Source organism: Bemisia tabaci, chromosome 6 (genome assembly GCF_918797505.1).
Source record: "Bemisia tabaci chromosome 6, PGI_BMITA_v3".
Lineage (NCBI taxonomy): Eukaryota > Metazoa > Arthropoda > Insecta > Hemiptera > Aleyrodidae > Bemisia > Bemisia tabaci.
In genome coordinates, this window is record NC_092798.1 from 41,757,935 (window position 1) to 41,770,096 (window position 12,162).

Genomic DNA, 12,162 nt, shown 5'->3' on the forward strand with positions numbered 1-12,162 from the left:
CGAAAACTTACTTTCGACGTGCTTCACAGCCAATGGATGCTTTGGAACTCTGATGTGCTACTTTTTCTAACTACGACTTTTTAATATGATCATTAACGTTCAAGCAATTTTGACTGATTTCATGAGGATGGAGTCAAGAATTTCTTCCTGTACATGAATTCGCCATTAAATTGTAATAAAATCGCAATAACCTTTTTCCAATTACAAGAACGCAGTTTAAATGAATTAGTTGCAAGAACTGGGGAGTTTGAGGAACAATAGCTTAATTTTAATGGAAAATGTTCAACCGAAGTTCCGCAAACCGCAATCGTATTGACAAAGGCCGTATACACGTTTTTTCGCTCATAAAATCACCAAAAATTAGCATCAATGAGGTAAGAATTTTAGAGCAACACATTGTAATAATTAGTTGAGATGAGATTGGAATGAACTGCCTTTGACAAAGTTGGAATAATATATTTAGACCTATATCCGAACCTTTCTAATTTGAATATTTTCACCTTGATTTCTCCGTAAAAAAGAGCCAATTAATACTGGAACATGTGTATCCTACCGTTTGTTCAACCGTTATATTTTGTAGAATTTTTGATGCAAGTTATTTTCAAATCAAGCAAAACCAGAAATTTTCAAATTTACAAAAGGAAAACATTTGCATGCACCTAAAAATCGGGAAAATCATGGTTTTCGTGCACTATTCGGCAGCTCACTTGATGCTCACACTTATTGAGCATGCAAGGCAGGAGATTCGATCATGTGATTTCCATTATATTATATCATTCGACTGACAACGCAACGCAGTCAGGCAGAACCGTTTTCCGGATCTTTCCGCATACATAACCCTGCAATTTTCGTGCGACTGCAAAAAATATGGTTTCAGTTGTCCTCAGTCCCCAGTTTTCCTTCCTCCGCAAACTGAACTGCATCTCAACATTGGGATCAGCTCATGGTGAGCGAATTTTCTTGTCTCTGGAATTTTCTCCTTGGTTCCGCGGAAAAAAACACTATTGAGATTGGGCTCCTTTTAATCCCTTTCTATAACCCTGAGTAAATACTTTCAACGGAACTTTCTCCTCTATTAACTTTTTTGAAAACTTTCGAAAAAAAATTTCCAAGACGCTTGACTGAGTAAACCCAGGAGTCTTCCCCCAAGATATCAAACACCTGTTAACCATCAGAGTCACTTCAATACGAATATGCCAAAAAACTGGACTTTCAAAATGGCATTGCGATTCATTCTCGAAGATAGCAATCCGTGCGTTTTCCTTATGTGCATTTCATTGATGGCCTACCATGGATGGTTCTTGGTTGTCAGTTAGTGCGAAAAGTGTCTCGTTGCCTTCACAGGGGGTTTCTCCTGGTGTTTATCGACTTGTCGCTGGGTTGACGAAAGGGCATAACCACACCTTCGTGTAAGTCTGTTAGTCAGCGTGACTTCCTTCTCTCCGAGGCTCACGTGGACGTACGGTTACGTCTTTTTGACGAACCGAAGATACTTCACAACGTGACGAGAGACCTGCCCAGAAATGGCAGTGCGCGACAACGCAGTAATTTAGACTCCGAGAACCAGAGTATGATCGCTATTTCTGCCCGATAAAATACTTTCATCGGATCGGTTAGCTCCTGGTGACTAATCTTTCAATCAAGCACGAGGTTGCCGTTTGACGTAGCCTCGCGGAGTTTAGGAATTTCGATTAGAAAAGATTTCTTCGGGGATGAAAATTTTGAGTAAGTTGATCGTCTTATAGGTTTCCGCTTTCGTGAAAGAAATGCCTCCCTTTCCCTAAAAATTTTAGGAGAAAATTTGCTAAAATTTCTAGACATTGAAGAAAACTTAGCTCAAAATGCTACGCACAGTTTAAAATGCATTAATCGATGGATGGACATCGATGGATGTTGTGTATATGTGTCAAAGCAACTTAAAAATGACAAATAGGTAATAATTAATTGAGTTTTGGAATATGTCCCTTGTAAATATCATAATTCTGCTGGACCGTTCATGAAATACGTGAAGTCACATTTCGAATTTTTCAACCCCCCGCCCCCCTCCTCACCCATCCACGCCAGTAACGCTTCTGTGACGTATGCCCATAACCTTTAACACGCCAGAAAAACGACATGGTATAACGCTCTTCTCAACCTCCCTTACCTCCCTAAAGCGTTACGTATTTAATAAACAATACTTTAGGCTGATTTTATTGAGGCCGGCCAATTTCGGCTTTTTACTTCCATCCATTTTCTACTACTACCAATAAGTCGCTCTTATAGCGCTTCTGTGGGCTCTGCGACACCCAACCGCCACTAACAGCGATCCTGCCAGAGCTCTTCCGGCAGATCGCATCTCATTTCCTGCCTTATTCCCTCAATCTATCCATCCATTTTCTTCTTCTCTCAACTTAATCGTTCGTAATTTTCTACTCTCCTGTACATGGTATACGTGGCGAAAATCCGGGAACCTACCTCCTTTGGGATCCCAAGAGGGAGTTCTGTCCTCGATGACCAAGATGTCTCCCTCGAGGAGGCTGACGAAGGCGTGCGGGTCCACCTGGGCCCTCGAGCCCCCCAGGCTCAGGCCGAGATCCTTGATTTTGAATTCGTCGATGATCTTCGAAACGATGTGTCCGATCGTTTGACTTGCCGACCCCACCAGCTGAAACAGACAAAATGTCAAATTAGAAACATCGAGCGACTGAGAAACAAATGTACGAACAGCAAAGAATCGCAACATACGAAGGTCATCCCAAAAGTCTTGCGCGTTTTGTTCTCATTTTAAAAATATTAAATATAGGGAAAATCCGATTAGATGTGCATAAGTGACATACTCCTATATATCTTTAATTTATGCTTAAGTTTTTAAAAAACGGATACACGGGAGAAATGACCTCCTGAGCATCCCGTGTATCCGATTTAAAAAAAAAAAAAAAAAAACGTGGGCTTTAATTAAAGCTGAGAGTATATGCTTCATGGGCACATCTAATTAAATTTTCCATATCTTTAATAGTTTTGAAATGAGAGCAAAACGGCTATGACTTTGTAGGATGATCCTCGTAATAAGAATGGATATATATGCCACAAAATTTTGGTTTGAAAAATGATTTTAGAAGTTTGATTGATTTTATCTTTAATAGAATGAAAGATACCAAATGAGGACAACTGTGCAAATTCTGATTTAAAGGTTTAACATTTTCAGAATTAATAATTTGCTCTTAATGGACTGTTTACTGAGAAGACACATATTAAAAATTAAACAAATAAAATCAATCCGAGCGAAATATTAACGTGCGTATGTATGAATGGACGTGAAACAATCAGTATTTATATTGAGGCAGGTTGCCTCACTTAAAACCAATTCTTTTTGACAGTTGAAATGGAGGAAAAACAATTATCAACTTGGGACTAGGGGACAATCGTCAGTGGTGATGATGGGACTCAGATTCATCTGCTGCACTTGAATCATGATGATACCATGAGTTTTTGAAATCGTTAATCGTCCGCAATTTCACTAACTACAAGTTCCCTTAAATTATACTCTTTCACAAGTATTTCAAAGAGTTATGCAGACGGTTGGTCCGGAACAGCCTCAAATAGACTGCGTTAAACAGAAAAGAACCAAGCCACATCGGCTGTTGCCAAATTTAACTGGGTAATTTAATTCTTTACAAGAGAACGTTTTTGCGGATTCTTTAGAAAATGCTAAGGAATTTACTTAGCACTATGCAGGGAGTTCACCGAAATTGGCAAAAAAATCCGCTCGACCGTTTTCAGGTAAAAAATTGAATTACCCAGCTAAATTTGGCAATAGCTGTTGCGGCTTGGTTCCTTTCTGCTTAGCGCGGTGCAAATGTGATTTCAAAAAGAGCAAGTTTTAAATCCGAGAATTCCGGAAAATCAAACAGGTTACTTAGACAGCGTTCCATACCGCGCCGAGCACGTTCTCACCGAGCAATGTCTTGAAAGTTCGGGTTTGGAGCTTTGCAGGTGAGAGAACTTCATTTTTATCGTGCGGATTATTTCTCAGCAATTTCTCCACGCGACTAACTTGGGAATTTGATCTTCCAAATGTATTCGAATCTACCTCTCTGTGCGAAGGTCGTTGATGCGCGACCCTAATACTGAGAGAAATCCATTGACTGGATTTACTAAGGTGATGAATGAATAACACACACATTTCCTTTAGGTAAATTTTAGTATGCTGTGAGTAAATACCAAACGCAGGTGATGCGGGAACTTCAGACCTGGACATTCCGATATCCGAAATATTAACATTTTCCTAAAAATCTGCAGTTACGTAGCTTTGGAGGGCGGCTTATTCCGATGAATTGGAATTATGAACCTTTTTTTAGATCCATCGATAAGTTCCAAATTATTTAAAAGTGAAAAATTGTAGAATACCGTTGTCGCATCTGGTCAACGATGGCCTCTCTAATCTTACTTGCGACGCGACGGTCACAACACCAACAAAAGTTCAGTTCCGTAAACCCATCCCTGTTTGGACAAGGCCTTCCATACATAAAAAACGAACGAAAAGATTATGAAAGAACAAACATAACTGTGGTTAAAAATTTTGACTTCCATCGCCGCGCCGACCGCACTGTTTGGCGCAATGCGTGAAGTATTCATGCAGTCTTGTAGGCACTGTGTGTTTCACGCCGACCGCTGCTGACCACACTGCATGTTTGGCGCAATGCGTGAGGTATTCATGCAGTCTTGTAGGCGCTATGCGTTTCAAGCCGATCGCCTCACCGCTCCGTTCCAGGTCAAAGTGCGTGTTTGATTTCTCTCTTAACTCGACTAACTAAAGGTGTTGTCTCTTGTATTACCGAAAAACGACAAAATTAGAAATTACTACACTTTCACTCTCAGGAAATGAGAGATTTTGTCACCTTTTTTCGTTTGTAATTTATTTTCGGAATCCGATTTTTTCCTCTCTTTTTCGATACCTACATTCAAAAAGATTGACCCATATGGCCACCCCCTTAATCCGGCCCTGGTTTCAGACGGTCTCCCGGTTATTATCAACCGTCGAAAAAGAATTAAAAAATGTTAAAAAAAAACAAAAGCTAAACCGAGAACGAAATGAAACCTTGTCTTCTTGCTGTTTTTTAGGCTTTTCAATTCTTTTTCGACGGTTGATTATGACCGGGAGACCGATCAAAATGTCCCGTGTTTTGTAAATGATTGTGTTTTTTCAGTTCTGTCCTCGCTTTTTGCTGTCCTATTTTATACCTATGTTCTCGGGCTGCTATTGTACATTTATCTATATCTAACTATATGCACATTAAATCAAACTATTAATTTTCCAGAAGGCAAAAAATTTCCAGGAAGTGGAAACTCAATTTCTGAGTGATTTGGCATGCACCACTTGTTAAACGGATCGGACTTTCGTGTTTCCTGAATCAAGACGGCCGCAGTCCAGTGGCTTGGCGTGCTTTGCGACATATCGATCGGTACGCCACTCAAACCTATGAAAAAAGATCGATTATCAGGGCGTTCGCAGCGGACACCTTAGTAATCGATTCTTTACCATAGCTTCAAACGGCAAGATATCGATAATCGATTATTCACGCCACGCCACTGCCGTAGTCTAGTGGATGAAGGCCCGCCCGCAGGATGAGCCACAGTGGCGTGGCGTGCTTTGCGATCTATCGATGTTTCCCCCATTTAAACCCATGAAAAATATCGATAAGCAGGGTGTTCGCAGCGAACACCTTAAGAATCGATTATTTACCACAACTTCAAATGGGGGAAACATCAATAGATCGCAAAGCACACCACGCCACTGATGAACCAAGCTTTTGATGGTTTTTCTTGGTGGCCTCCATGTAGACGGAGAAAGAGGCACAGTTCCAACGGAGCGACCGCCAAACTGGAACAAAGCCTCGATGGTCCTAGAAGTTGCACTTGACTCCGAGGTTGCAAAACCGTGAAAAATAGTATTTCGTGCAGAGCCCCCTTTCTTGGTTACTGGATGGTTCCCGATGAAAACCGGCGCTTGTGAAAACCTGTTACTAAAGCTAACAATGAGGAAAATCCGGCCTGAGGTGAGAAGAAAATTGATCTTATGCGATGTTGCCGTTTCGGTTTAAAACCGAGTTTAGACGAGTTGTGTGAGCAGGAAGCTTCGGTAAGCTATTGATGGAGAAATTATTCTGGGCCACGGAAAATATAACGCATGAAGGGTCAGCTTTTAATTTCGCTGCCAAAACTATATGCCAAACTTTCGGAGGTTTCACTGAATTACGACAGCCGGGATTGGAAATTTCTTCTCCGAAAAGATTTGACTCAAAAGACTAAAAACACTAAAAAACACACTTGGATAACGGCTGGGGTCAGGTCGCCACTCAATTTTTTATTGATTTTTGTTGTGTTTTTTGCAATTGTGTATTATGTTTTTAATTTTTTAACCGTTTAGATAAACACGTATTATCGGCTGAGAAATGATCATAATCACACTCAAAGGTTAATTTTCGGCAAAAATATCCATCAAAGTTCGATCCAAACTCAATTCAGAAGTTGAATAAAAACAACTTTCTATCACTTTCAAAATCACACCTAGAACTTTGTAGAACTTAGTCGCCATCCTGTTTGTGTACACTGGGCTAAACTAGGGGCGGAGGGGCTGCGGATTGTTTTAAATTGGGCCAACTTTGGAGCTCCATGATATCCGACCGATCACAGAGCGGCACACTTTTTCTGTAGTAAAAGGATTGAAATGGCAACTCTCTCCCGTATACAGATACTCTAGTTTACCCATATTTTAATTCCTTTTTCATATTTATTCAATTGCAAGTTACGTCCACAGATCGATACCTAGCGACATCGAGTCGATTCGTATATCTCATTCCGCTGCACCATGGAATAGCCCCGCGACCAGAAGACGTGGGACCCCGCTCCTCCTCCTTCTTCCTGATTCTAGGACGTTGATGAGGCGATAATCGATCCGCGATCGGGGCTTTTCAATTTCGGGAGAATGGGACCGGGGACCCAGCCACGTAACGGTTGCTAAACAAACACGGCTTTCATAACTTGATACGCGGCCGCCGCTGAGGTCACTGGTCAAAGACGCCGAGATGGAAGAAGATGTGCACAGCGGAGACGTCCTCTCCCCCCCCCCCCCCCCCCCCGTACTTTTCGATAGAGTGTTGCCAAATATGAATTAGGTACTCCAACCGGTATATATGGATTTTTCCCCCCAAAATAGCAGGCTTGTCATTGAAATTGATAGACAAAAAGATAGACAAAGAAGACTGGCTATCAGCAGCCTGATTGTGGAAATTTGGTGATTGTAGACCGGTTAAGACAAAATTAAAGAGAATGTAGTTATGTGATTGGTTGCCTGGTCGGTGCTCTGAGTTTGCGTCTTTTCGTGCCATAAAGGGTATGTAATCGACGAAAGGCTGAAGGTACCTCTTGAGATATGTTTGATGCCCCGTAGTCCGTGACAAGATGTAGGTACAAGTACAATAATAACAATTTAAAAAGCGGATAACAAGGCTAATTTGCACATAAATACTACTGGTGGGTACAAGAATCATCGACACAATTCGATCGAAAAATGAAAACACAATTCAATTGACATAGATTCGAACGACATTGATTCGTTCGAAAATTTAAATTTCAAATCCTTGAAAAAAAACCATTTTTACGTCGACATCGTTACCAAAACGTTTCGGCTGAAAAAAGTCTGCTTCAATAATTTCAAGCATAGTATCTCAGAGCTTCCTTTTTTTGCCCCCTTCAATTCGGAGTTTTTACATGTTTCTATCAATATTGCTGGTGACTGCTAATCGCCTGCGGCAAATGAATGAATGTTGCCTGGGGAGTGCACTTATAGTATTACGTAAATCACATATATATGTGCTTAAAGGAAAGTATTTTCTCACTTCTTGAAAACATTCTCATTACATTAGCAAACATCTTGGGTAGGATATTCCACTTATATGTCTTAATTTTGTTTAAGTTAATGTCGATTGTTTATCACATAATGGCAGCATTGCGGTAAAAAAGTGATTATCAAAGTCGCGAGCACCCAGCACCCCGGTAGCGGCGCGTCGCGGGGTGTCACTATGGAGCGGCCTTGACCAATCACACGCTCCTTTTGTTCGGCACTCTATTGACGGAAATAACGTGACACCATAAACTTCACCCATGATTCGATATGCCTAAACACAAAGCACCCAGCGTTTTCGAGAGGATCTCAGTTTGCGTATGCCTTGCTGAGCCAAAGCTAACCTCAGAAAGACGACACAGGCGCATTGTGCCTTCAGAAGTATCTCTGGAGCAAATACTCCAAAGGATCCTAGGGCGCAAAAATTTCAAAAACGCCTACTTTTTTGCCAGATCCGGTGGCTTTGCCTCAGAGCCATACTTACGATTCGTCAGTAGGTAAAATTTTTGTTTATTAGCAAAATACCCGATTTTACGGCAAAGTATGCAATTCTACCCTTAGTTTTTTTAGGTGTGGAACACAGGAAGAAAGTCATTATTACTTTTGAAAATAGCCGCACCAATTACAATTTACCTCATTTTACTGTCGCCAATTTGGGCGCCCCTTGCATACCTTGCTGATGAATGGGTCATTGTTCCAAATCCACTACAAAGCACCTTGAAGGCTGTCAATGTAACTACACAACCGTCTTGTGCGAGAAATAATGCGTTTGTTTCTCTGTATGCAGTTACAGCATCTTGTTTCTCAAAAAATATTAGGAATAGTTATTTCAATTGGACAACTCAAGCGCCGCATTATGCATGTTTGCATTATTCAAGTATGACATCAGTAATTTAGGATCGAAACCAACGAAATTCTACAATCGAGAAAAAATCAAAATGACGAAAACTTTTCCCGTTCCGTGCCTTCAGCTACGCTGCCGTGCTAAGGAAAAACGCCGTATAAGCTTTTAGGAGTTGCAAAATTTCTCCTGGCAAATCACTAATTTTCAGGAAAATTTTTGAATATTTGTATATCAATTTCTCTGATAATTTGGTTTGTAATTTGATCTAAAACGACTGAAAATTTCAAGGGATAATAATCATAATTTTTCTCAACAATAAACTTTTTATCGTAGGAAATTTGGCAGCTCTCGCATGTTCATACGGCGTTCTTCCTTGGCACGGCAGTGCGGGTGAGATCCGCGAGTAAAAATACGTACTTACTTAAACTTCCTATCTTGTAATTTAACAAACATGTCCCTAAATGCTCATGCGATGGTACGGAGACTTTAACGAAAGGTTAGAAAAGTAAGCAGAGTGTGACATTACTACTTAATGAAAAAGTCAAGCACAAAGTGGATGGCTTTTAGCAAAAAGGAAGTAGCGCAATTACAGTGTTTTCAAAATTGTGCAATTTCTTTTTAATTTTTAAAAATACTCAATAAATGTGCAGTATCAAAATTTACGCAATTATTATCTTTTGGAATCAACAATTTCTTTTTTGTAGGAAGCCAAAACCATTTGTTTTTCTGATAGATTTCTCAGATCGTTATGAAGAAACAATTAGAAACAACATTTTTCAACACTGGTTTTTTTTTAATGACACTGGTTCCTTTTTGCTAAATGCGATCCAACTATGAAATGGTACATGAGGGGAAAGATAAAGTTTCTTGAGTAGTTTTTCGCCTGACGAGGACAGTGCTGCGCTCGTTGACGAAGAGCCGTCGCACGGTGGATCGAGTCAATGGGAGAGGTCGGTCATGGAGCGTTGCGCTTCCAATGTTACGAGGATAACGAATATTCCTGGTCATTTGATCGATTATGTGTCACCTATCTCATGTAATTTTTCGCGTAGAATTCATTTTTGATGTTATTTTTGGTGAAAAACGTACCTGAAGACCCGTATTTGTGCATTTTGTCGGGAAAACTATACAGGTGCAAAGTTTAGGCGTCTGTGTTTTACTTCGTAGGACGGAGTTTTTAATTTTTCATGATGGAAGAGGATGAATTATGAATAAAATTATGAAAACTTACTAATAAGTGTCACAAATACGCAAAAATACCTCCCTAGTTATGAGCTGCTGCATCAGATAAATCATTCCCTTCACTGCAAAGTTAATTTCGAAACTTTGTCATAAGATATCATTCTTCTGCATAAAGATCGGTGAGAAAACAAATGAAATACATTTATGAATTCTTTGAAAATATTCAAGATCACTTTTACTTTAAATTCATATTTACATTCAGAGGACGGAACAGGGACTTAGAGTAGGAAAAACACTAGATGGCTAGAAAAAAAAAGAAAAAAAAAATTAAACATGTAACAGTCATCTGTCATCTGCTTCTCCTTATTCTTCTTCTTCATATTCAGTTCCCCATTACTCTCATCCTCGTCTTCCGCTCTCAAACCGCATCAAACTTAAAAAACAAGCAACGCAAAAAACCGCAAAAATTCCAAAATTTCCCGGACTTGTAACGTTAAAACGTACTCGCAGTGTAATTAGTTTCGCACTAACTGCACTTTGTTTACATCGAAATAGGTGAAAAATTAAAAAATATGTACGTATATGAAAGAAGCATCAGTTATCAGAGTTCACCAGTGACCGGTCGCGCGCGATCGCGGAGGCCAACAGATAAAATGGCATCATAGTCAGGGGCCAGGCAAGTGAAGGAGGGGGGGGGGGGGGTTACTTGCTAAAAGTTTCCTCAAGCTATCTACGCATACGTCCCAAAAAAGCTTTCTATAAGGGATATAAAGGGATGTCCGAGTGAAAATATGCCCGATTTTTTTTTTAGTTCTCCTATAGATATGTAGTTTAGGAAATAATGAAAATACGAAAAACGGGCCAAAGAGCACGTCTTGATGGTGAAACTTGTTTTTCAGTTTCCGATGAACTGGAATCATACCTACCTGGGTCATTTAGCAGTTACGAGAGTTCACTGGTCGCTTGATTTTCGAGATAAAGCTCGCGCGCAATCTCGGAACGCAACAGAAAAAGTGACGTCACGGCCAAAGTGGCGCAAAGTGGCACCCAAATTTTGCGGGATCGTATTCTCAGGACTCCTACGAACATGCCTATACAAATTTTTCTGGCGGATGGTGGCGGATGGGTAGCTAAAAGTTTACCTAAACTTTTTTTTTTTCGCTTTTTGAGATGAGCACATTAGCGCAAACATAATCATTGAAAAATGGGCCGAATCCAAAAAATTACTAGTGCAATGTGTTCTCCAGACTCTGAAGAACAAGAATATGTCAATGAAATTAGCATTAATTTAAACAGAAGCAAGTTAAATGGAATAGAAAGACTCGGACGATTTTTCGCTAAAATAAAAAGTTACGCAAAGCCCCTCTTTGATGCCTTCTGTCACAAAAATGAACATGTTTCGTTCCAAATCAATGTCAGATCCTTAAAATATAACTCTTGAGGAACACTTTTGACCCTCAAAAAATGCGATTCGCCCGAATCGCCCATGACCGACCTGTACCATTGACTCGATCCACCGTGCGTCGCGTCGTCGGGTTCATTCATTAATTATTTAGCCTCCGTTCGCGTAAGCCCAAGCCCGTCCCCATCCGGGCGCGTAAATGCCTTTATAAATCTCGAAGAGGTTTCTCCGAATCGCGCGTCGCTGCCCGGATTCGTATCCCGTCGACCTCCGCGGTCGTTTTCGCGCCCGGAACCGACTCGGACTCGCCGACGCAGAGGGCTTTCTACAAACGGAAGCGGGCATCGTTTCCGGTTTTCTAGGCTCCTTCCATCGCGAGCAACGAGAATGATCACCCGCACGCCTAGAAAGCTCGCGGATTTCACCGGCCGCCGAGGACGCGGAACCAGCAGGCTGATTATCGAACTCGATAGACGAAGCTCTAGACAAAGGAGATGAAGGAAAAATAAAGCGGTCCTATTGGTGGAAGCGGGCGGTTGCATTGGACAAAGAAGGTAGGTAATAGACTAACTAACGGCAGCCCGTGAGAGATCCTGTGGTTAGTTCATCATTTTTCCCCTTGGTCTAAAACAATCACTCATATCAACCAAAAGGATCGTGACAAGTTCCTTATGTCTTCTATGTCTATCAATTTTAACAATCAGCCCGCATACTGATTATAGAACTCGATAGACAAAGAAGATTAAAGGGAAAATTGAGTGATCCCTTGCAACGGATGGCTCTTGTAGACTGAGCGGGAAAATGATGGACTAACCATACTGCCGTACTAAAAAAAAAAACGCCGTATGA

The 12,162-nt window shown here is 40.7% G+C and overlaps 1 protein-coding gene across 1 annotated transcript in view; it reads right to left on the reverse strand.

The window, feature by feature from the left end:
- Positions 1–12,162, reverse strand: part of LOC109036419 (uncharacterized) — a 685,415-nt gene that overhangs the window by 590,507 nt on the left and 82,746 nt on the right. The window contains exon 2 of the mRNA XM_019050621.2: positions 2,458–2,647. Within this exon, the coding sequence (XP_018906166.2) occupies positions 2,458–2,647 (190 nt within the window). The remainder of the gene's footprint in view (positions 1–2,457; positions 2,648–12,162) is intronic.